The sequence below is a fragment of the Pseudophryne corroboree genome, chromosome 4 (assembly GCF_028390025.1).
Source record: "Pseudophryne corroboree isolate aPseCor3 chromosome 4, aPseCor3.hap2, whole genome shotgun sequence".
Taxonomy (NCBI): domain Eukaryota; kingdom Metazoa; phylum Chordata; class Amphibia; order Anura; family Myobatrachidae; genus Pseudophryne; species Pseudophryne corroboree.
The window spans coordinates 82,113,369-82,140,508 of NC_086447.1; the positions used below are offsets into that span (position 1 = coordinate 82,113,369).

Here is a 27,140-nt window from a genome sequence, read left to right on the forward strand (position 1 = left end):
GGATGACTGCTGTGATATTTCATCTTCCTCGCAAAGGACTGTTGAACAGTCAATTGCTTACTGGAAGTAGTACAAGTGGGCTTACGACTTCCCCTCTGGGATGACCATCGACTCCCAGCGGCAACAACAGCAGCGCCAGCAGCAGTAGGCGTTACACGCAAGGATGCATCGGAGGAATCCCAGGCAGGAGAGGACTCGTCAGAATTGCCAGTGACATGGCCTGCAGGACTATTGGCATTCCTGGGGAAGGAGGAAATTGACACTGAGGGAGTTGGTGGGGTGGTTTGCGTGAGCTTGGTTACAAGAGGAAGGGATTTACTGGTCAGTGGACTGCTTCCGCTGTCACCCAAAGTTTTTGAACTTGTCACTGACTTATTATGAATGCGCTGCAGGTGACGTATAAGGGAGGATGTTCCGAGGTGGTTAACGTCCTTACCCCTACTTATTACAGCTTGACAAAGGGAACACACGGCTTGACACCTGTTGCCCGCATTTCTGGTGAAATACCTCCACACCGAAGAGCTGATTTTTTTGGTATTTTCACCTGGCATGTCAACGGCCATATTCCTCCCACGGACAACAGGTGTCTCCCCGGGTGCCTGACTTAAACAAACCACCTCACCATCAGAATCCTCCTGGTCAATTTCCTCCCCAGCGCCAGCAACACCCATATCCTCCTCATCCTGGTGTACTTCAACACTGACATCTTCAATCTGACTATCAGGAACTGGACTGCGGGTGCTCCTTCCAGCACTTGCAGGGGGCGTGCAAATGGTGGAAGGCGCATGCTCTTCACGTCCAGTGTTGGGAAGGTCAGGCATCGCAACCGACACAATTGGACTCTCCTTGTGGATTTGGGATTTCGAAGAATGCACAGTTCTTTGCTGTGCTGCTTTTGCCAGCTTGAGTCTTTTCATTTTTCTAGCGAGAGGCTGAGTGCTTCCATCCTCATGTGAAGCTGAACCACTAGCCATGAACATAGGCCAGGGCCTCAGCCGTTCCTTGCCACTCCGTGTGGTAAATGGCATATTGGCAAGTTTACGCTTCTCCTCCGACAATTTTATTTTAGGTTTTGGAGTCCTTTTTTTTCTGATATTTGGTGTTTTGGATTTGACATGCTCTGTACTATGACATTGGGCATCGGCCTTGGCAGACGACGTTGCTGGCATTTCATCGTCTCGGCCATGACTAGTGGCAGCAGCTTCAGCACGAGGTGGAAGTGGATCTTGATCTTTCCCTAATTTTGGAACCTCAACATTTTTGTTCTCCATATTTTAATAGGCACAACTAAAAGGCACCTCAGGTAAACAATGGAGATGGATACTAGTATACAATTATGGACTGCCTGCCGACTGCAGACACAGAGGTAGCCACAGCCGTGAACTACCGTACTGTACTGTGTCTGCAGCTAATATAGACTGGTTGATAAAGAGAAGATGTCTATGTAACTATGTATGTATAAAGAAGACTGAAAAAAATCCACGGTTAGGTGGTATACAATTATGGACGGACTGCCTGCCGAGTGCAGACACAGAGGTAGCCACAGCCGTGAACTACCGTACTGTACTGTGTCTGCAGCTAATATAGACTGGTTGATAAAGAGAAGATGTCTATGTAACTATGTATGTATAAAGAAGAATGAAAAAAAACCACGGTTAGGTGGTATACAATTATGGACGGACTGCCTGCCGAGTGCAGACACAGAGGTAGCCACAGCCGTGAACTACCGTACTGTACTGTGTCTGCAGCTAATATAGACTGGTTGATAAAGAGAAGATGTCTATGTAACTATGTATGTATAAAGAAGAATGAAAAAAATCCACGGTTAGGTGGTATTACAATTATGGACGGACTGCCTGCCGAGTGCAGAGACACAGAGGTAGCCACAGCCGTGAACTACCGTACTGTGTCTGCTGCGACTGGATGATAAATGATATAAAAAATATATATATATCACTACTGCAGCCGGACAGGTATATATTATATATTATATAATGACGGACCTGCTGGACACTGTCTGTCAGCAGAATGAGTTTTATTTTTATAGAATAAAAAAAAAAAAAAAAACACACAAGTGAAGTCACACGACGAGTGTTTAACTTTTTCAGGCAATCACAATATAAGTATACTACTAACTATACTGGTGGTCAGTGTGGTCAGGTCACTGGTCAGTCACACTGGCAGTGGCACTCCTGCAGCAAAAGTGTGCACTGTTTAATTTTAATATAATATGTACTCCTGGCTCCTGCTATAACCTATAACTGGCACTGCAGTAGTGCTCCCCAGTCTCCCCCACAATTATAAGCTGTGTGAGCTGAGCAGTCAGACAGATATATAATATATATAGATGATGCAGCACACTGGCCTGAGCCTGAGCAGTGCACACAGATATGGTATGTGACTGACTGAGTCACTGTGTGTATCGCTTTTTTCAGGCAGAGAACGGATATATTAAATAAACTGCACTGTGTGTCTGGTGGTCACTCACTATATAATATATTATGTACTCCTGGCTCCTGCTATAACCTATAACTGGCACTGCAGTAGTGCTCCCCAGTCTCCCCCACAATTATAAGCTGTGTGAGCTGAGCAGTCAGACAGATATATAATATATATAGATGATGCAGCACACTGGCCTGAGCCTGAGCAGTGCACACAGATATGGTATGTGACTGACTGAGTCACTGTGTGTATCGCTTTTTTCAGGCAGAGAACGGATATATTAAATAAACTGCACTGTGTGTCTGGTGGTCACTCACTATATAATATATTATGTACTCCTGGCTCCTGCTATAACCTATAACTGGCACTGCAGTAGTGCTCCCCAGTCTCCCCCACAATTATAAGCTGTGTGAGCTGAGCAGTCAGACAGATATATATAATATTATATATAGATAATAGATGATGCAGCACACTGGCCTGAGCCTGAGCAGTGCACACAGATATGGTATGTGACTGACTGAGTCACTGTGTGTATCGCTTTTTTCAGGCAGAGAACGGATATATTAAATAAACTGCACTGTGTGTCTGGTGGTCACTCACTATATAATATATTATGTACTCCTGGCTCCTGCTATAACCTATAACTGGCACTGCAGTAGTGCTCCCCAGTCTCCCCCACAATTATAAGCTGTGTGAGCTGAGCAGTCAGACAGATATATATAATATTATATATAGATAATAGATGATGCAGCACACTGGCCTGAGCCTGAGCAGTGCACACAGATATGGTATGTGACTGAGTCACTGTGTGCTGTGTATCGCTTTTTTCAGGCAGAGAACGGATTATAAAGTAAACTGCACTGTCCTCACTAGTAAACTCTCTCCACTCAGTCTCTACACTTCTACAGTAACAGTACTCCTCCTAGTCAGCTCCAGTAAATCTCTCTCAGTCTCTTATAATCTAAATGGAGAGGACGCCAGCCACGTCCTCTCCCTATCAATCTCAATGCACGTGTGAAAATGGCGGCGACGCGCGGCTCCTTATATAGAATCCGAGTCTCGCGATAGAATCCGAGCCTCGCGAGAATCCGACAGCGTCATGATGACGTTCGGGCGCGCTCGGGTTAACCGAGCAAGGCGGGAAGATCCGAGTCGCTCGGACCCGTGAAAAAAAACATGAAGTTCTGGCGGGTTCGGATTCAGAGAAACCGAACCCGCTCATCTCTACTTTATAAGGAGATCATCCAAGTACGGGATAATTATAACTCCCTTTTTTCGAAGGAGTATCATCATTTCGGCCATTACCTTGGTAAATACCCTCGGTGCCGGGGACAGACCAACGGCAACGTCTGGAATTGGTAATGACAGTCCTGTACCACAATTTTGAGGTACTCCTGGTGAGGAGGGTAAATGGGGACATGCAGGTAAGCATCCTTGATGTCCAGTGATACCATGTAATCCCCTTCGTCCAGGCTTGCAATAACCGCCTTGAGCGATTCCATTTTGAACTTGAACCTTCGTATATAAGTGTTCAAGGATTTCAATTTTAGAATGGGTCTCACCGAACCGTCTGGTTTTGGTACCACAACCATTGTGGAATAGTAACCCCGGCCTTGTTGAAGGAGGGGTACCTTGATTATCACCTGCTGGAGTACAGCTTGTGAATTGCCGCCAGTACTACCTCCCCTCGAGGGCAGCAGGCAAGGCTGATTTGAGGTAACGGCGAGGGGGAGTCACCTCGAACTCCAGCTTGTATCCCAGTGATACTACTTGCAGAACCCAGGGATCCACCTGTGAGCGAGCCCACTGGTCGCTGAAGTTCCCGAGACCCGCCCCCACCGCACCTGGCTCCACCTGTGGAGCCCCAGCGTCATGCGGTGGACTCAGAGGAAGCGGGGGAAGATTTTTGATCCTGGGAACTGGCTGTCTGGTGCAGCTTTTTCCCTCTTCCCTTGTCTCTGTGCAGAAAGGAAGCGCCTTTGACCCGCTTGCTTTTCTGAAGCCGAAAGGACTGTACCAGATAATACGGTGCTTTCTTAGGCTGTGAGGAAACCTGAGGTAAAAAAATTTCTTTCCCAGCTGTTGCTGTGGATACGAGGTCCCAGAGACCATCCCCAAACAATTCCTCACCCTTATAAGGCAGAATCTTCATGTGCCTTCTAAAGTCAGCATCGCCTGTCCACTGCCGGGTCCCTAATACCCTCCTGGCAGAATGGACATTGCATTAATTCTGGATGCCAGCCGACAAATATCCCTCTGTGCACCCCTCATATATAAGACGACGTCTTTAATATGCTCTATGGTTAGCAAAATAGTATCCCTGTCCTGACAGGGCAATAGACCACGCTGTAGCAGCACTATCCATGCTGAGGCAATTGCAGGTCTCAATATAGTACCTGAGTGTGTATATACAGACTTCAGGATAGCCTCCTGCTTTTTATCAGCAGGCTCCTTCAAAGTGGCCGTATCCTAAGACGGCAGTGCCACCTTTTTTGACAAACGTGTGAGCGCCTTATCCACCCTAGGGGATATCTCCCAACGTGACCTATCCTCTGGCGGGAAAGGGTACGCCATCAGTAACTTTTTAGAAATTACCAGTTTCTTATCGGGGGAACCCACGCTTCTTCACACACTTCATTCACTCATCTGATGGGGGAACAAAACACTGGCTGCTTTTTCTCCCCAAACATAAAACCCCTTTTTTGTGGTACTTGGGTTAATGTCAGAAAAGTGTAACACATTTTTCATTGCCGAGATCATGCAACGGATGTACCTAGTGGATTGTGTATATGTCTCGACCTTGTCGACACTGGAGTCAGACTCCGTGTCGACATCTGTGTCTGCCATCTGAGGTAGCTAGCGTTTTTGAGCCCCTGATGGCCTTTGAGACGCCTGGGCAGGCGCGGGCTGAGAAGCCAGCTGTCCCACAGCTGTTACGTCATCCAGCCTTTTATGTAAGGAGTTGACACTGTCGGTTAATACCTTCCACCTATCCATCCACTCAGGTGTCGGCCCCGCAGGGGGTGACATCACATTTATCAGCATCTGCTCCGCCTCCACATAAGCCTCATCAAACATGTCGACACAGCCGTACCGACACACCGCACACACACAGGGAATGCTCTGACTGAGGACAGGACCCCACAAAACCCTTTGGGGAGACAGAGAGAGAGTATGCCAGCACACACCAGAGCGCTATATATACACAGGGATTAACACTGTAACTGAGTGATTTTCCCAATAGCTGCTTGTATACACAATATTGCGCCTAAATTTAGTGCCCCCCCCCCCCCCTCTCTTTTTTACCCTATGTAGTCTGGAAACTGCAGGGGAGAGCCTGGGAGCGATCCTTCCAGCGGAGCTGTGAGGGAAAATGGCGCCAGTGTGCTGAGGGAGATAGCCCCGCCCCTTTTTCGGCGGACTTCTCCCGCTTATTTATGGATCTCTGGCAGGGGTATTTTTCACATATATAGCCTCTAGGACTATATATTGTGATTTTTTTGCCAGCCAAGGTGTTAATATTGCTGCTCAGGGCGCCCCCCCCCACAGCGCCCTGCACCCATCAGTGACCGGAGTGTGAGGTGTGCATGAGGAGCAATGGCGCACAGCTGCAGTGCTGTGCGCTACCTTGTTGAAGACCGAAGTCTTCTGCCGCCGATTTTCAGGACCATCTTCTTGCTTCTGGCTCTGTAAGGGGGATGGCGGCGCGGCTCCGGGACCGGACGATCGAGGTCGGGCCCTGTGTTCGATCCCTCTGGAGCTAATGGTGTCCAGTAGCCTAAGAAGCCCAAGCTAGCTGCAAGCAGGTAGGTTCGCTTCTTCTCCCCTTAGTCCCTCGTAGCAGTGAGTCTGTTGCCAGCAGATCTCACTGAAAATAAAAAAACCTAAAATATACTTTCTTTTCTAGGAGCTCAGGAGAGCCCCTAGTGTGCATCCAGCTCAGCCGGGCACAAGATTCTAACTGAGGTCTGGAGGAGGGTCATAGAGGGAGGAGCCAGTGCACACCAGGTAGTCCTAAAGCTTTCTTTAGTTGTGCCCAGTCTCCTGCGGAGCCGCTATTCCCCATGGTCCTTACGGAGTCCCAGCATCCACTTAGGATGTCAGAGAAATTAATAATAATGTTTTGAGAGGTAATTGAGGAATGGAGTAAAACCGGTACATGCACAGCTGTGTCACTTTACTGGTTACTGGTTACAATGGGATGGTATCAGAATACAGACAGCGGTATCCCGATGCGCAGATTACAGACACCTGAAAGGTAGGTATGGTAACCTCTCGTTCCACCCCCTAACCTTCCCTTCCCATAGCCTGACCCTAACCGCAAAACCCCCCCTACCCCTGAAGCTTATGCCTAACCCTCCCACTCCAGCGGCCTAACCCTTACCCTCTTCAGTGGTGCCTAACCCACTCCCCACCCATAGCCTAAACCTAACCCCCCCCCCCCCCCCCCCCCCCCCCCCCCCCACACACACACACACACACACACACACACACACACACACACACACACAGAGAGAGCCTATCCCTTACCCTCCCCCTGCAGCCTAAATCTAACCTCCCTACTTTCCCTGTGTGGCCTGACCCTAAGGAGCCCTGGCATACTTACATTTGGGATGCCGCCAGTCCTCATTCTGGCACCAGCATTTTTTATCCCGGGGTCGGCATTCCGAGCAGTGGTGGAATTCTGACTAACGGCATCCTGAATGCCAGTATAGTGACAGGCATCCAGTTACAATACTATTTCTCTAACGTCCTAGTGGATGCTGGGGACTCCGTTAGGACCATGGGGAATAGACGGGCTCAGCAGGAGACATGGGCACTTTAAGAAAGAATTTAGATTCTGGTGTGCTCTGGCTCCTCCCTCTATGTCCCTCCTCCAGACCTCAGTTTGAATCTGTGCCCGGACGAGCTGGGTGCTGTTTAGTGAGCTCTCCTGAGCTTGCTATAAGAAAGTATTTTGTTAGGTTTTTTTATTTTCAGGGAGCTCTGCTGGCAACAGACTCCCTGCATCGTGGGACTGAGGGGAGAGAAGCAGCCCTACTCTCTGAAGATAGGTCCTGCTTTTTAGGCTACTGGACACCATTAGCTCCAGAGAGATCATACACAGGATCTCACCCTCGTCGTCCGATCCCAGAGCCGCGCCGCCGTCCCCCTCGCAGAGCCGGAAGACAGAAGCCGGGTGAAAGAAGCAAGAAGACTTCGAAATCAGCGGCAGAAGACTCCAGTCTTCACTGAGGTAGCGCACAGCACTGCAGCTGTGCGCCATTGCTCCCACACTACACCCACATACTCCGGTCACTGTAAGGGTGCAGGGCGCAGGGGGGGGGGGGGGCGCCCTGGGCAGCAATTAGAGACCTCTTTGGCAAAAGTTTGCATATATACAGTTGGGCACTGTATATATGTATGAGCCCCCGCCAAAAATTGTACATAAAAGCGGGACAGAAGCCCGCCGTCGAGGGGGCGGGGCTTCTTCCTCAGCATTCACCAGCGCCATGTTTTTTCTCCACAGCATCGCTGAGAGGAAGCTCCCCAGCCTCTCCCCTGCAGTTACACGGTAGAAGAGGGTAAAAAGAGAGGGGGGGGGGGGCACATAATTAGGCGCAAAAATCAATATAAACAGCAGCTACTGGGTTAACATTAAGTTACTGTGTTATTCCTGGGTTAATAGCGCTGGGGTGTGTGCTGGCATACTCTCTCTCTGTCTCTCCAAAGGGCCTTATGGGGGAATTGTCTTCAGATGAGCATTCCCTGAGTGTGTGGTGTGTCGGTACGTGTGTGTCGACATGTCTGAGGTAAAAGGCTCCCCTAAGGAGGAGATGGAGCAAATATGTGTGTGAGAGGGTGTCTCCGTCGACAACGCCGACACCTGTTTGGATATGTGTAATTAAGTGCTAAGGTGAATTTATTGCACAAAAGATTAGAGAACAGACAGGGAATCTACCCATGTCTGTCCCTATGTCGCAGAGACCTTCAGAGTCTCTCAATGCTCACTATCCAAAATAATAGACACTGATACATACCCTCCAACTGTACCTTTTTTAATAGGTACAGTACCTTTTTTTTATGGTCTGTACCTATTTTTGGCTCTCCAAACTTCCATTGAAAGTATAGGAAAAGGGGCGTGACCACGCCCCCTTTACCCGTGACCACGCCCTTTTTTATAATTTGTACCGATTTTTGTGTGTAAAATGTTGGAGGGTATGCTGATATCGACACGGAGTCTGACTCCAGTGTCGACTACGATAATGCAAAGTTACAGCCAAAATGGCAGAAAAGTATTCAATATATGATTATTGTAATAAAAGATGATTTGCATATCACTGATGACTCATCTGTCCCTGACACAAGGGTACACATGTTTAAGGGGAAGAAAGCTGAGGTAAATGTCCCTCCTCTCATGAGGAAAAAGAGCGGGAATCTCCAGACAAGAGACTGCAGTTTCCCACAAAGAATTTTCAGGGAGTATCCTTTCCCCACTAGGGCCAGGATACAATGGGAATCTTCCCCTAGGGTGTCACGTTTGCCCAAAAGGTAGCCCTGACGTAACAGCTATTCTCAGGGATCCTGCAGATAGCGTGCACATTCTGGTACACTACTCAGACCGGCGATTGTGTCGGCATGGGTTTATAGCGCTGTGGCAGCGTGGACAGGTACCTTATCAGCAGAGATTGAGACCCTAGTATGTATATATATATATATATATATATATGTATATATAGAGATATATATATTAAAGATGCTGTCTTAAGCGATATATATATATAAAACATGCCCAAAGAGACATGAGTCTACTGGGTCCTAGAGACAAAGCTATGTCGATTTCTGCTTGACGTGTCCTGCTGAATATGCAATGGACAGATGATGCCGACTTAAGAGGCATATGGAAGGCTGAGGATTGTGTGGAGAAGGGTTCTCAGACCTGGTCTCCACAGCTATAGCTGGTAATTCTGATTTTTTGCCTTATATTCCTGCACAGCCTAGGAAAGCACGACATTATCAAATGCAGCCTTTCGAACAAAGAAACAAGAAAATCTGAGGTGCGTCCTTTCTTGCCAGAGGTGGGGGCAGAGGAAAGAAGCTGCACAACACAGCTAGTTCCCAGGAACAGAAGTCCTCCCCGGCCTCTACAAAATCCACCGCATGTCGCTGGGGCTCCACAGGCGGAGCTAGGCCCGGTGGGGGCACGCCTTCGTAAGTTCAGCCACAAGTGGGTTCACTCCCTGTTAGATCCCTGGGCAATAGATATTGTGTCTCAGGGATACAAGCTGGACTTTGAGGAGATGCCCCCTCACCGACGGCCCTGCCGGCTTCCCCCCACGAGAGGGAAACAGTGTTAACTGCAATTCACAAATTGTATCTTCAACAGGTGGTGGTCAAGGTTCCCCTCCTTCATCAAGGAGGGGGTTATTATTCGACCATGTTGTAGTCCCGAAACCAGACGGTTCGGTCAGACCCATATTGAATTTAAAATCCCTGAACATATACCTGAAAAGGTTCAAGTTCAAGATGGAATCGCTAAGAGCGGTCATTGCAAGCCTGAAAGGGGGAGATTTTATGATGACTCTGGACATAAAGGATGCATACCTTCATGTCCCCATTTATCCACCTCAACAGGCGTACCTCAGAATTGCGGTACTGGATTGTCATTACCAATTTCAGACGTTGCCGTTTGGTCTCTCCACGGCCCCGAGAATATTCACCAAGGTAATGGCGGAAATTATGGTGTTCCTGCGGAAGCAAGGTGTCACTATTATCACGTACTTGGACGATCTCCTCATAAAAGCGAGATCAAGAGAGCAGTTGCTGAACAGCGTATCACTTTCTCTGGAAGTGTAACGGCAACACGGCTGGATTCTATATATTCCAAAGTCGCAGTTGGTTCCTACAGCTCATCTGCCTCTCCTAGGCATGATCCTAGACACAGACCAGTAAAGGGTTTATCTCCCGATAGAGAGAGCTCAGGAGCTCATGACACAGGTCAGGAATCTATTAAAACCAAAACAGGTGTCAGTGCATCACTGCACTCGAGTCCTGGGAAAGATGGTGGCATCATACGAGGCCATTCCCTTCGGCAGGTTCCATGCGAGGACCTTCCAATGGGACTTACTGGACAAGTGGTCCGGATCACATCTTCAGATGCATCGGTTAATCACCCTATCCCCCAGGGCCAGAGTGTCTCTCCTGTGGTGGCTGCAGAGTGCTCACCTCCTCGAAGGTCGCAGATTCGGCATTCAGGACTGGGTCCTGGTGACCACGGATGCAAGCCTCAGAGGGTGGGGGGCAGTCACACAGGGAAGAAATTTCCAAGGGCTGTGGTCAAGTCAGGAGACTTGCCTTCACATTAACATCCTGGAACTAAGGGCCATATACAACGCCCTACGTCAAGCGGAGTCCCTGCTTCGCGACCAACCGGTTCTGATTCAGTCAGACAACATCACCGCAGTGGCTCATGTAAACCGCCAAGGTGGCACAAGGAGCAGGGTGGCGATGGTAGAAGCCACCAGAATTCTTCGCTGGGCGGAGAATCACGTAAGCGCACTGTCAGCAGTGTTCATTCCGGGAGTGGACAACTGGGAAGCAGACTTCCTCAGCAGGCACGACCTCCACCCGGGAGAGTGGGGACTTCATCAAGAAGTCTTCACGCAGATTGCAAGTCGGTGGGAACTGCCACAGGTGGACATGATGGCATCCCGCCTCAACAAAAAGCTGCAGAGATATTGCGCCAGGTCAAGAGACCCTCAGGCGATAGCTGTGGACGCACTGGTGACACCGTGGGTGTTCCAGTCGGTCTATGTATTTCCTCCTCTTCCTCTCATACCCAAGGTGCTGAGAATCAAAAGGAAAAGAGGAGTGAGAACAATACTCATTGTTCCGGATTGGCCAAGAAGGACTTGGTATCCAGATCTGCAAGAAATGCTCACAGAGGACCCGTGGCCTCTGCCTCTAGGACAGGACTTGTGCAGCAGGGGCCCTGTCTGTTCCAAGACTTACCGCGGCTGCGTTTGACGGCATGGCGGTTGAACGCCGGATCCTAGCAGAAAAAGGCATTCCGGAGGAGGTCATTCCTACGCTGATAGAGGCTAGGAAGGATGTGACGGCTCAACATTATCACCGTATATGGCGCAAATATGTGGCTTGGTGTGAGGCCAGGAATGCCCCTACGGAGGAATTCCAGCTGGGCCGTTTCCTTCACTTCCTACAGTCGGGAGTGACTTTGGGCCTTAAATTGGGTTCCATTAAGGTTCAGATTTTGGCCTTATCCATTTTCTTTCAAAAAGAACTGGCTTCTTTGCCTGAAGTTCAGACGTTTGTAAAGGGAGTGCTGCATATTCAGACCCCTTTTGTGCCTCCAGTGGCACCTTGGGATCTTACCGTGGTGTTGAGTTTCCTGAAATCACACTGGTTTGAACCACTCAAAACGGTGGAAGTAAAATGTCTCACGTGGAAGGTGGTCATGCTATTAGCCTTGGCTTCGGCTAGGCGTGTGTCAGAATTGGCAGCTTTGTCACATAAAATGCCCTTATCTGGTTTTCCATGCGGATAGAGCAGAATTGCGGACCCGCCCACAATTTCTGCCGAAAGTGGTTTCATCCTTTCATATAAACAAACCTATGGTGGTGCCTGTGGCTACTACTGACTTGGAGGATTCCGAGTCACTGGATGTGGTCAGGGCTTTGAAGGTTTATGTAGCCAGAACGGCTAAGGTCAGGAAAACAGAATCTTGGTTTATCCTGTATGCTTCCAACAAGCTTGGGGCGCCTGCTTCAAAGCAAACTATTGCTCGCTGGATCTGTAATACGATTCAGCAGGCTCATTCTGCGGCTGGGTTGCCGCTGCCTAAATCAGTTAAGGCCCATTCCACAAGGAAGGTGGGCTCTTCTTGGGCGGCTGCCCGAGGGGTCTTGGCATTACAGCTTTGCCGAGCGGCTACTTGGTCAGGTTCAAACACCTTTGCAAAGTTCTACATGTTTGATACCCTGGCTGAGGAGGACCTTGTGTTTGCTCATTCGGTGCTGCAGAGTCATCCGCACTCTCCCGCCCGTTTGGGAGCTTTGGTATAATCCCCATGGTCCTTACGGAGTCCCCAGCATCCACTAGGACGTTAGAGAAAATAAGATTTTACTTACCGGTAAATCTATTTCTCGTAGTCCGTAGTGGATGCTGGGCGCCCGTCCCAAGTGCGGACTTCTTTTGCAATGCTTGTATATAGTTATTGCTTAAATAAGGGTTATGTTATAGTTGCATCAGGGTTTATCTGATGCTCTGTTATTGTTCATACTGTTAACTGGGTAAAGTTATCATAAGTTATACGGTGTGATTGGTGTGGCTGGTATGAGTCTTACCCTGGATTTCCAAAATCCTTTCCTTGTACTGTCAGCTCTTCCGGGCACAGTTTCTCTAACTGAGGTCTGGAGGAGGGACATAGAGGGAGGAGCCAGAGCACACCAGAATCTAAATTCTTTCTTAAAGTGCCCATGTCTCCTGCGGAGCCCGTCTATTCCCCATGGTCCTTACGGAGTCCCCAGCATCCACTACGGACTACGAGAAATAGATTTACCGGTAAGTAAAATCTTATTTTTTCTTCTCACTATAGGGGAGATGTACTAAGCCTTGTGGACAGCCAAATAGCCCCTAACTGCCATGTTACAGGCTGTATTTGAATAATCTAGGGAGAGGCTCTCTTAACCAAACTCCCTAGCTGCTTCTAATAAGAGGTGCTACCTTCCTGAGACTTTTAGTACTATACAGAGATTAAGTACCTGACAACCAGCTCCTGTTATTTTTCAAACACATAGAAACAAAAAAGGATGCAGGTGCACTATGCAAACATTACTATTCAACATTGAAATATATATTACAATGAAATATCATATAAGAGGTTTGTTAGCATAAATTTGGCCAAAGTTTTGGGCCTGCCCACCATCGTCCAGGTCACTTCATCGAGCAAGTCCTTAACATTCTGGGGCACCTCCAAACCTGCCCATCAAAGAATCCCCAAAGACATGACACAAATGAAAGATAGCCGTGAAGTGTTACAGAGTATCAGGTGAGTGAAATCAGCTACTCAGTGTTAGGAGTGTTACAGGAGTGAAAAATGCAAGGAAAAAAATCTGCATGGATAAAAAATAAACTGAGAAAATGAAATTAAATGTTAATATAAGTGGTAAGGCCCTGAAGTGGCCCAGCCAGAATAGCTCAGGGGGCCCCACGCCCCAATGCTCACCCCAAAACTGACCTACAGTATATAAATATAAACAGGATTAACTTTATTACGCAGTCAAATGCTAGTTCCCTGCTTAAAAACAATAAGCGGCAGGTCAGGAGGGTTGCCAATCCAGACAGAAGGAATCTCAACCTTCAACTGTACATATATGCACATAATATAGAATATAGGGGAGGGAGGGGGCTATGCAGGTGCACTATGCAAACATTACTACTCAAAATGAAAATATATATTACAATTAAATAGATCAGATTTAGAGACTTCCGGTTCCGGCTTCATGAAGACCTGAGCTCCGTTCTGAGCTCCGTCCCCCGCTCCTCTGCAGCTACCTTTTATTAGGCTTATAAAGCCTTGTTTGGCACCCGGAGCACCCCCCCGCAGTCCCCCTACACCTCCCGCCGCTGACATGGACCGCTTTCTAGCGCCGCTGGCGCCGCAGCCCCAGCCGGACCAACAGCAGCAGCAGCAGCAGCCTCCACGCCAGGAGAAGCGGCGCGCGGTGGGGACCATGCAGGCGGACTCTGCTGTGGAGAGCGCACCCCCCCTTCACAAGAAAGCCGCGGCCGAGGGACCTGCATCTGGGGGACACGTGAGTGTGGGCTGTGATGCCCCTGTAACATATTCTGAGGTGGTGGCGGCCATTACAGTGTTTTAAAAAGAAAACACAGGCGCATTCGTGGGAAGCGAGCAGGCCGGAAATGTATTTCCTCCGGTAACCATCTAAGTCCTTTGCCCACCTGCTCACCCCCATACTCAAAGAACAATCAAATAGAAGTGATACCCAAAAGACGGCCCTGTGTTTGGAAGGACAGAACTGTCAACTCTCACTTTGTGTCAATGCATGGGTGGATGATGAGCTCTCACGCCTTGGCCAAGACCTCCTGTGCATAATGAATGGTCTGGGCTTCACACAGGTCATTCCCTCTGCCACACATAAAAGTGGTCACACTCTCGACCTTGTCTTTCAGATTGGATTAGAAGTCACTGACCTAAAAATAAACCCAGTCATCTGGTCAGACCACTACTCCCTCTGGTTCTCAGTTGCAACCCCTCAAATAAGATCTCTGCCCGTGGAGTTGACCAGGTATCGTCCAAGGAGGGGTATGACTCCCCAGACTCTTGCAGCAAATCTGGATCTCTCTGCTATACTGGGTGCCTGTGAAGATCCCTGTTCCCTAGTCCGTTATTATAATAGGGATGTTATGGCTGCAATTGATATTATCGCCCCTGTGCGTTTAAGACCTCGTAAACCACAACGTCAAGCTCCATGGTTCGACAACAGTGTTAGTGAGCTCAAGAAAAGGGGGCATAGACTGGAAAGACGATGGAGGAAGACTAACCTAGTGGATGACAAAATAAAACTAATAAAGCATAACGAAGAATATCAATCGACAATCACTCGTAAGAAAGCACAATTCCTGTCAAATGAGATCACAGCAGCAAACAATAGGCCAGCTCAACTTTTCCGCACAGTGGAGATGCTTTGCAAGCCAGCATGCCTGCAGACTGATGAAACCCTCTCCCAGGCAAGATGCAACGAGTTTGCAAACTTCTTTGCAGATAAAATATCCACCATCCGGGCTGGAATCTCCACAGTGCCATCAAAGGAGGGCCAAACTACAAAGCCTGCCAATATAAGCTACCTGCCTTCATGGACCAGCTTTGACCCAGTGGATGTAAAGGACACTGCTGAAATTGCTCGGATTTTGCGTCCCACCACCTGTGATCTGGACCCAGCCTCAACCAAGCTTCTAATAGGTTGTATGGATATAATTGGTCCTGTCTTTGCAAAAATTGTTCAATACTCTTTGCAGACAGGCATCTTTCCTGGACCCCTAAAGGAAGCAATTGTTAGACCGCTTCTTAAAAAACCTAATTTAGATCCCGACTGCATGACCAACTACAGACCGGTATCAAACCTTCCTTTCCTAGGAAAGGTTATTGAGAAAGTGGTTGCAAATCAACTGGAAACCCGCCTGACAACCCATGATATTTATGATCCATTTCAATCAGGATTCAGGAGAAGACATAGCACTGAAACAGCCCTGGTGTGTGTGTTAAATGATCTTCTGATGGCAAAAGACAGAGGTGACTGTTCAATATTAATCCTTCTGGATCTCTCGGCAGCATTTGATACCGTGGACCATGGGCTTCTGTTTGAGCGACTGATACATTTCTGTGGTCTGGATGGCACAGTCCTAAGCTGGTTCAAATCATTTCTTACAGGCAGGTCACAAAGAGTATCATCTGGATTATACTCATCACCACCAGAGCCATTGCCATGTGGTGTCCCACAAGGTTCTATACTATCCCCCATGCTTTTTGCAGTATACATGCTCCCATTGGGTGAAATAATCAGGCGCCATGGCCTGGTCTACCACTGCTATGCAGATGATACACAACTGTACTTGTCCTTTGCTCCGGGCACTGATAACCCAATCAGATGGGATACATCCAAGGATACTAAAAGAACTTAAAGAGGTGCTGGTAGCACCATTGACAGAATTATTCAACCAGTCATTAGCTACAGGAGTAATTCCAGGGGACTGGAAAAGAGCAAACGTAGTCCCACTGCACAAAAGTGGAAGCAAGGAAGAGGCAAACAACTACAGACCAGTGAGTCTTACATCAGTAGTAGGGAAATTGATGGAAACACTCTTAAAAGAAAGAGTTGTAGATTATCTCAAATCCGGCAATTTACTGGATCCCAAACAGCATGGATTCACTGGGGGGAGATCATGTCAAACAAATCTTATTGACTTTTTTGATTGTGTGACTAAAGTGATGGATAAAGGTGGAGCCATGGATATAGCTTATCTAGACTTTAGTAAGGCTTTTGACACAGTTCCACATTGCAGACTGCTAAATAAACTTGAAAGTTTGGGATTGGATATTAGGATTATTGAATGGATAAGATCTTGGTTGAAGGATAGAAAACAGAGAGTTGTGGTAAATGGAGTGCATTCACAGGAGGGAAATGTTACCAGTGGAGTACCCCAGGGATCTGTACTTGGGCCAGTGCTTTTTAATATCTTTATTGGTGACATGGCAAATGGCATTAAAGGGAAAGTATGCCTTTTTGCAGATGACACAAAGGTATGCAACAGGGTAGACACACCAGGTGGGGTAAAACAAATGATTGAGGATCTAGGTAGACTAGAGGAATGGTCAAGAGTCTGGCAATTACAGTTTAATGCCAAAAAATGCAAAATCATGCACTTGGGTCTCAAAAATCCTAAAGCTAAATACAGTATTAATGGCACTATACTGGAAACTACTGAGGAGGAAAGGGATCTAGGAGTCACTATTTCAGATGACTTAAAGGCAGGTAAGCAATGTAACAAGGCAATGAGGAAGGCTAGTCAGATGCTTGGCTGCATTGGGAGAGGAATCAGCAGCAGAAAGAAAGAAGTAATAATGCCACTGTATAGGTCATTGGTACGGCCTCATCTAGAATACTGTATTCAGTTCTGGAGGCCATATCTTCAAAAGGATATTAATACATTAGAAACTGTACAAAGGAGGGCAACTAAAATGGTGCATGGCCTACATCACAAAACATACCCAGAAAGACTGAGAAATCTCAATATGTATAGTTTGGAGCAGAGAAGGGAAAGGGGGGACATGATAGAAACTTTCAAATATATCAAGGGTTTTAACAAAGTCCAGGAGGGAAACATTCTCCAAATGAAGAGAAGCAATAGGACACGAGGACATGCACTGAGACTGGAGGGGGGGAGGTTCAGGGGAAATTTGCGGAAAAATTATTTCACAGAAAGGGTAGTGGACAAGTGGAATAGCCTCCCATCAGAGGTGGTAGAGGCTAAGACAGTAGAGCAATTTAAACATGCATGGGATAGACATAAGGATATCCTTACAAAGAAATAAGGATCAAATAAGGTTAGAGATAAAAATAATATAAAAAAAAAAAAAAAGGGGCAGACTAGATGGGCCAAGTGGTTCTTATCTGCCGACAAATTCTATGTTTCTATAATAGCAACCCTAAATGGCTGTCTAGCTGAACTACAGGAGTGGATGAGCGCCAGTTGGCTGCGTCTGAACCCGGATAAAACAGAGGTCCTTATGATACGACCGCAACATCAAAGGACAAGACTGCAGCATAGCCAACCAACTGGACTTACACTCGGGGATTCAGAATTACAGACCAGTGATCGTGTGCGGAATCTTGGCGTTGTCCTGGATGGTGGCTTGACACTTAAACATCAGATATCAGCCACAATCAAATCCTCATTCTTTCACCTGAGGAACATAGCCAGAATCAAGCACTTAATTCCCTCAGATGATATGCCAAAAGTCATACATGCATTTGTATCATCTCGTTTAGACTACTGTAATGCCCTCTACCTTGGTCTACCAGCAAAAGAATTGCAACGCTTACAGCTGGTGCAAAACACAGCTGCCAGGCTATTAACCAACCAGCCCTGTTCTAGCCACATAACACCCATCCTCTACTCCCTTCACTGGCTGCCTGTAAGATGGCGAATCATCTTCAAGATTGGCTTACTGAGTTTCAAAGCATTACATGACCAAGGCCCAAGGTACCTGAAACAGCTTCTGACCCCATACTGCCCCACTCGATTACTGCGATCTGTAGATGAAGGACTTTTAGCAGTACCTAGAATCTACCGTAATTCATCTGGGGGTGGAGCTTTTAGTCATGCGGCTCCGACTCTATGGAACTCACTTCCCCGCACAGTGCGAGAGGCCCCAACTATAGAATCCTTCAAAAGTAGACTCAAGACTTTTCTGTTTACTCAAGCATTTCCATAATGTCCCTTTTAGTATCTTCATGCTTCTGTATTTTATGAAATTGTACTTTATTATTTTCTGTACTATATTATGCTATGTATCTGTTAAGCGCCTTGAGTCCTATTGGAGAAAGAGCGCTATATAAATAAAATTATTATTATTATTATTATTATTATTATTACAGCCACTATGACTCCCCTTCTATCTAAAGCAGTGGCTGATATCACCAGTCAGCTGCAACATCTGACCCACAGGGTTTCTACTACAGAACAACAGCTCAGTGTAGCCTCCCATGACATAGGAGATCTGCAGCACACTGTGAAGCGCCTCACTAATGATTCCTATCAGCTGTGGAACAAGATCGACGACGTTGAGAACAGATCATGTCTTAATAATATTAGGCTGGTCGGCCTCCCTGAGTCTATCAAGGGGCCCGCTTTGGCCCACTTTGTCCGCAACACTCTACCCTTGCTCTTAGACATAGAGGCGGTTTGCCAGGACATGGTTATAGAGAGGGTCCATAGGGTGGGCCCGACACCGACCCCTAACTGGCCGAGACCCCGCGTTACCCTGTTCCGCTGCTTAAATTACCTACACAAAATGGAGATATGGTCGGCCTCTCATAAAGCTAAATCTTTGTCGTGGGAAGGACATAAGCTTCATATTTTTCAAGACTATTCCGCTGAGTTATCACGGGCTAGGAAATCGTTCTCCCCTGTCTGCTCTCGATTAGTCGCTGAAGGGCGCAAATTTGGCCTACTATACCCTGCCAGGCTTCGCATTTATGATGGGACTTAATTTAAGAACTTCTCCACCCCACCTGACGCTTTGGCCTACCTCCAGGAGCTGTCCCAGGCCAAGGATGCAGACATCTCTGATTCCGCAGAATGAGGGATTGTGCTCCATGTTCTAAATTGTCTCATTATGTTCTACCTGTCTTGCATGCTTTCATGTCTGTTTATTGATTTATAAGTTTATACCTCTGCCATTTATCACATTTCGTGGCTCTATTTCTGTATACTGCATGTTATTTTAATGTCATTTTGCGCAATGCGCTGCCGGGACCTCCGGGCCCCAGTTATACTGTTATACTTTGCTGCACCTTGAGGATCTGGGACGGATATGCCCCTCCTTGCCGGATGTATATCTTTTTTGTTATGTTATTTTGTGTGCATTTGCTCAGAAGTTTGGCATCAAATGCTAGCGTTTGCATGCTTTTTTTCATCTTTGCTCTTTTTTCCTCCTCCCGTATGCTCCCTTCCTCCCTTACTGTTTGGTGTCCTCCTCCTACTCCTTTGAGCGCTGTCCTGCAATGTCAAAGCGGGTCAGATTTTCCGATGCCCTTTGGCATCCCTGTACTGAAAATTCCCATTTTTGTCTTTTTGTGTTTTAAACCAATGTTTCTTTTTCTCCCTGTTTCCTCGGGGGATGCCTAGTCTACGCTACGCAACCTGGAACGTTGGAGGCATTAACTCTCAAGTGAAACGCAGAAAAATTCAGATTTTCTTACAAAAATCTGGCGTGGATGTGGCATTCCTCCAGGAAACTCATTTGACCCCTTCTGAGACTGTGAAACTGGGCATGTTAGGTTGGTCTGTATTGGCATCTTCCTCCTACAGTTCCAGGGCACGTGGAGTAGTTATCCTGGTAAGACGCTCATTGGCCTATGAAATTCACTGTGTCGTTACTGACGATATGGGTAGATATGTGGTGGTCTCAGTGGATATGCTGGGCAGGAGGCTCACACTGGCAAATGTGTATGTCCCCCCTCCCTACTCTAAGTCATACTTCCAGCGCTTGATTACCCTACTGACCCCTTTCATGGGAGACAATTTGATTATTGGTGGAGATATTAACCTGATCTCCTCCCCCTTACTTGATAAATCGAACACTCGAGGGACTCCCCCTCCACTTCCTAAAGTAGGCATCCCCCTTTTCACTTCCACTCTACAGGTTATAGACCTGTGGCGAGCCCTGTACCCAACGGAGCGAGAATACACCTGTCTCTCGGTGGCGCATGGCTCTCTCTCCCGCATTGATTATTTTTTCATCTCTCATGCTCTTTTTCCTCAGTTCTCGGACTGTTCTATTGCCCCCATCTCCCTGTCAGACCATGCTATGATTTCTTTGACTATCCACTTTCCTGACGACAGAGACTCGACTAAGTTATGGGAATTCCCATCTAGATTTTGTCGCTCTGCTACCTTTAAATCCTTCTTAGAAGCTACGTGGGATGATTATTGCACTACCAACTCTGAACATCTCCAGACTGATCCTTTTATGTTCTGGATGTCGGCGAAAGCCATTCTCAGAGGAGCGATTATGTCTTCCACCGCAGCTTCCAACAAGAAATTCTCAAAGCAATACCTGGCACTCCAGGACGCTCTCACTACGGCCTTTCAGGCGTACAAACTTGCACCATCACCGGCCACTAAGCAAGCATATCTGCTCACTAAAACCCACTTTGACGAACACGTTTCCGAATTGGGGGATAGATACCTTTTTTCTGTCCACTACAAATTTCATAAATTCGGGAACAAGTCTGGCCGTTTACTCTCTAACTTGCTTCGCGGCACATTTTCATCTGCAGTTGTTCATCCCCTTCGCACACAACATGGCAGATTGCTCACATCATGCAGTCTTACTTTTCCCAATTGTACTCGTCCACCCTTCCAAGCACCTTGTAGCCATCCTCGCCAGCTTCACATTTCCCGACATCTTGCTCTCAACCGCTACCCTCTTCCACAACCCCCGCTGACATCTCTCCCAACACTCCTCTCTTCTGGGAAGCTCTGCCTTACCCTGTTCTCTCCGATGCTATGGCTTCTCAACTTTTATCCCCGATCACTCTCGCTGAAGTCCGCTTAGCGATCAAACAGTTGAAACCCAATAAGGCCCCAGGCCCTGATGGCTATAATGGAGAGTTCTATAGACTTCTCTCTCACAAATTTGACTTTATCCTGGTAGACATTTTCAACTCCTTATTGCTAGCCAAGACCCCCCCCCCCCCCCCTCCACCCCCCGCTCCACTTCGATTCAGCTCTCCTCAAACTGCTCCCTAAACCGGGCAGAGATTTATCCCTCCCGGGCTCCTACCGACCAATATCTTTGTTGAACTTGGATTATAAATTGTTCGCCAAGATATTGGCCGATCGTCTGAAACTCATACTTCCCCGCATCATCCACCCTGACCAGACGGGCTTTATTGCAGGTAGGCACTCGGTGGTCAATGTGAGGAAGGTGATAGCGGCCCTACACTCCTGCCATGGTAGCATGTCCTCTTCGGAGTATGCCATCATATCCTTGGACGCGGAAAAGGCCTTCGACCTAGTCGAATGGCCACACCTATACACAGTCTTGAAACGTTTTAACTTTCCTGACGCGTTTACTCAGGACCTCCGCGCATTATATTCGTCCCCGGCCACTCAAATTTCTTGCAACGGTTTTCTTTCTGACCCCTTTTATATAGAAAAAGGTACTAGACAGGGCTGCCCCCTCTCCCTCCTCCTCCTCTTTGCCATCGCCCTAGAACCTCTAGCTTTAGCTCTCAGGCTTTCCTCTTCCTTCACTGGCATCTATATCGGTAACATTGAGCTTAAAATCGCCCTATTCGCAGACGACATGTTGTTATTTGTCTCGAATCCTCTCACGTCAGTCCCGGAAATCCTGCGTTTGATTTCGGACTTTGGTGAGACGGCTGGTTATAGGATCAATGACACAAAATCAGAACTGCTTCCTATACACATTCCCCCCTCCACACTGTCATCACCCTTCACGATCACTCAGTCACACTTCAAGTACTTAGGGGTAAATATTCCACGAGATATTTCGCGGATCTACGAGCTAAATTTTTCCTCGACCATTAAGGCTGTGCTTTCTAAACTGGATGGCTGGGCTACCCTGCCTCTCTCTTTGCTAGGGAGGATTGCGGTTCTCAAATCTGTGATTTTTCCCAAAATTTTTTATATTATGCAATCTCTTCCAATCAGCCTCAGAGATGCGGGTGGCGTCGTACTACGCAAGGCTATGACTCGATTTATTTGGCATGGGAAGAAACCAAAAGTGGCCTTTGCTAAGCTTGTCATGGACAAGTCAATGGGTGGGTTTGGAGTCCCGGACTTTCTTTCCTATTCTCTTACAATCTTTCTCCGATATGCTGCTGATTGGCTATTAGGTAAAAGCACCTATACTGATTTGGCTCTCGACACTGACGCTCTTCGACCCTACTCCCCATGTGCCCTTCTCCACGCTAAGAAAGTTGACATACCTTCATTAATCCTGGAACACCCCTTATTTCGGGACACTTACTTTAGCTGGGTGAAACTACACAAGAAGCTTAAATCTGACCATACTGCTTTCTCTTATGTATCTCTTTGGGGTAACCCATCTTTTTCTCATTCCCTTCACAATGCTCTCTTTGTTCAGTGGCGGGAGAGGGGGCTGTGCGCTGCTTCCCAAGTATTTGACCCGGGTGGCCATATCGCTCAATTTGCGACGCTAAGAGACAGGTACTCCATTCCGACCTCCCACTTCTTTATGTATCTCCAAGTAAGACATTATGTCCTATCATTACGCCTTGATTCCTTTCTCCCGACCCCCTCCTCCCCACTAGCAAAAGTTCTAAAACGCTGGGAATCCCATCCATACAAAATCAAACAAATTTACTCTCTCATTGTGAATATCCCCTCCACACCGTTCATCCCCAAACTGGTTGCCTCTTGGCAAGCAGACATTCCGAGTGTGACTTTCTATGACCTTATCTTAGACCATCACCACCGCACCATGTCAATCCTAAGCTCTGCTTACTTACAGGAGGTCCATATTAAATCCATCCATAGAGCATACTTGCCCCGCTATGACCAGATATCCATAGATCCTGTGATCCCTAATAGATGCCCTAAATGTAAAGGGGCTAGAGCCTCATTCTACCACTGCCTCTGGAACTGTACCAGGATTCAACGCTTCTGGAACAAATTATTTGTGTTCATAAACACCCATTTTCATACATCACTTAGACCTGACCCACTGGCCTGTGTCTGCATCATTTTTTCTATTTGGAGCTCGGTGAGTGGGATCAACCCACTTTTCCCAATGCTGACCATGCTGTTTACCATCTCCAAAAAAGCAACTCTGAAACATTGGGTTGTCAGATCATGCCCCTCCTTGGCTGAAGTCCTGAAAATTATGTTACAATACTTGTATTTTGATCGTCGATCCACTCTCCTTACGGGATCCTCTGGCCTTGCTGGGTTCTACAAAAAATGGGGTCCCTATATGTCTACCCTAGACCAGGCCACTCAGTCCACGATAATCGCAGCCTTTGAAAATCCCCATTGGAGGATGTCCAGATAACTTAGTTTCTGTTTCCTATTCTTTCCCTCCTTTTTTCTCCTCATCTCCCACCTGGATACCATCTTCTATCTTTTTCTATTCATATTTTCTCCATGCCTGACCTGTTTCTCTCTTTAAAAATGCTATTATATTATCTCAACTGCAGTAATTTGACCAGTGACTATGTACAATGATGTATGGTTTTATGTTCATGACCCTCGTGTGGTGATTCTTCCTTTGATGAGCTGACAGCGCTCTGCCCTCTCTCTTCATTTCCCCCCCTTTCTCTCCATCCTCGACCCCCCCCCCTGTCTTTCCCCGCGTTTGACTGTACCTTTGTTGCATATTGTTGTTTGACCTATGTATACCTGCACTGATCCATTTTCTGTGCGTACCCTATGTTCTGAGGGTCATAATTTCTCGATACTGGTGTCATGTTGCCAAACGTATATATTTCTTTTATGAAAAACCCCAATAAAAATCAGTTATTTAAAAAAAAAATAGATCAGATTTGTTAGCATAAATTTGGCCAAAGTTACGGGCCTGCCCACCATCGTCCAGGTCACCTCATTGGGCAAGTCCTCAATATTCTAGGTGTTCATGTCTGGGTCACAGTGGACCCCCATCCATTCCAGCTAAACCCCTCTCTCCCCCATCCAGGGCATCTCACAAATGAAATATAGCAGTGTTATTGATATTTATATAGTGTCAGTGTTGTGGTGAGCAGGGGCGTCACTGCCCCTGGTGACACCCGGTGCGGGAGGTCGTGAAACAGGGGCGTGACCTAGCATAAGGGGGCGTGGCCTTGCGGGTGGACCCCCGTTTTCGGGCACTCCAGGGGGTTAAGAAGATGTTGGCTGCCCCCCCGGGAAGTGCCTCTATCCCTCATACCTGCCCACTCTTTCCCTTCCTCCCCCATCCCACCCCTCCCCCCCTCCTAAGCCTGCAGCCTGGGGCTCCTGAGTCTCTCACCTATTTCCGATGAGTGTGCGGCGCTGCCGGCGGGCGAAGCTGCGGCAAGTCTCTCGTGCACAGGCGGAATGCAGTGCCGGCTCCTACACAGGGACAGGAGCCAGGTGCTGCACATAATGTTACAGTGCAGCACCCGGCTCCTGTCACTGAGCAGGAGCCGGCATTTTGGTGTCACCCCTCAGCGGGTGACACCGGGCGCGGGCCGCACCCCCGCACCCACGTTGTGACGCCACTGGTGGTAAGCACAGGGGCGTGGGGCCCTCTGAGCTAATCTGGCTGGGCCACTTCAGGGCATCACCACTTAACACTTATATTCACATTTTATGTCACTTTCTTAGTTTGTTTTTTATCCATGTCTATTTTTCCACACATTTTTCACTCATGCAGCACTCCTAACACTGAGTAGCTGCTTTCACGCACCTGATACTCTGTAACACTTTACTGCTGTCTTTCATTTGTGTGATGCCCTGGGGGGCTTAGCTGGTTTGGGGGTGCCCTGCGTCCCAGATGTGAACCCCTAGAATTGCTTGATTAGGTGACCTGAACGATGGTGGGCAGGCTCATAACTTTGGCCAAATTTATGCTAACAACCCTCTTATATGATATTTAATTGTAATATATATTTACATTTTGAGTAGTAATGTTTGCATAGTGCACCTGCATTTTTTCTTTTTTGTGTTTGAAAAATGACAGGATTAAGTACCAGATTGGCTGGTACTCAATCTCTCTCCACTTTATCACTTTCCAAGGTTTAGTACAACTGCTTCTAGTTCTTAGACTTTTCCCACATAATAATAATAATAATAATAATAATAATAATAAATGATTATTATTATTATTATTATTATTATTAATAATAATGTATTTATATGGCACCACAAGGGTTCTGCAGCGCCTAAAAAATTACATAAACAAATTAGCAAAACAAGACAACCAGGATTTACAGTATAAGACAATGAAGGACAAGTACATGGTATGGTAACATTGCTGCATCAGGGGACAGGACACTAAGACAAGCATCAGGGTGGCAGTTCCAAGTGTTAGGTGCCATTGTAGAGAGTATGGAGTAGAAGACAGTCTAGGTAAGAGAAGGGAAGGCACATGAGGGGAGAGGGCCCTGCTCGTGAGAGCTTACATTCTAAACGGGAGGGGGCAGACAGACAGGGGTGACACAGATGCAGAAGACACAGTGAGCGTGGAACAGAGGGTTAGGATGAGAGATGGCTGGGTTTGATGAAGAAGTAGGACTTGAGAGCCCATTTAAGGTTTTGTAGATATTTATGTAGAATGAATCAAGTTTGTCTTTCGTTCGCTTACCGCGGTCAGTCTCTTCTCCACCTTGGCAGTGTGCGGGATCCTGTTGTAGCTGCGAATCTCCTTGTAGGCCTTATGGAGTTTCCATGCTATCCTTATATAACATGTGACAACCGTTATAGCGGGGGCCATGGTGCACAAGACGAACATGCTGAGAATGAACGAAAACCCGCTGGTGGAATCGTGGAATTCGGCCCAGGCGATAGTGCAGGATACACCGAACGGTTCAGGCCCGTAGTGACCCCAGCCCACCAGTGGGAGTAATGCCCAGAGCAATGCGTAGATCCATATGCAGGTAATTACAATGTATATTATTTTCTTCTTTATTGTGACGCCTGAAAGGGGAAAGAAACAGATAATGTTTGTAACTTTAACATCAATGTAACATCGGTAATAGGCAACCTGATACACTTAGGCCTTCAAATTGGCTGCACATTACTTTCAGTATCAGCAGTACAGTAAGTTCAATAAATGCATTTAATCAATGAAAGATACACCTATCACCAAGCTTTAATATCTATAACAAGTAAATCTGGCAATAAAGCCAGAAGACACCGGGGCTGCAAGTGATGACTGTGCAACTTTTCCCCCCTCCTTTCTGGGAGAAGCCCAGAAAGGTGATGCAGCCGATTACTGAAGGGGAGGGGCCAGGCAGTTCAATCATTAGGCACCACCCTTGTTACTGTGCTTGTGAATCGTAGGTCCCCGGGCAAGGTGCGTGGTTCAAAGAATACAATTCTCATAGAATTGTGCCCTATTGACTCTGTTCCAATCATACAGACTAGCGATTTATTGAATTACACTCCTCATCCTGCCCACTTCGTAAGAAAGTGGATGGAATACGGGAGGGCAATCCACTTTTCTGGGGGTCTGGGAGACTACTGAGAATGTATGAGTCTCCCAAACATTCTGGGAAAGTAGAGGGCTACATGTGTTCCCAGGCCGGCTGTTGCCCATCGTGGCTGTACACGCATGAGTCAGGAGGCACCGTAGACAGATCCCAGATGGGGACCGCCTACTAAACGTAAGTACTAACTCCTTCCACTACATTTCATAAGCGTGATCATTTGCTGCATTTCGTTGAGGG

General features: G+C 47.3%; 1 protein-coding gene across 1 annotated transcript in view; it reads right to left on the minus strand.

The window, feature by feature from the left end:
- LOC134911127 (opsin-5-like) overlaps positions 1 to 27,140 on the minus strand; it is a 178,198-nt gene that overhangs the window by 67,727 nt on the left and 83,331 nt on the right. The window contains exon 3 of the mRNA XM_063919490.1: positions 26,057 to 26,388. Coding sequence (XP_063775560.1) covers positions 26,057 to 26,388 — 332 coding nt within the window. The remainder of the gene's footprint in view (positions 1 to 26,056; positions 26,389 to 27,140) is intronic.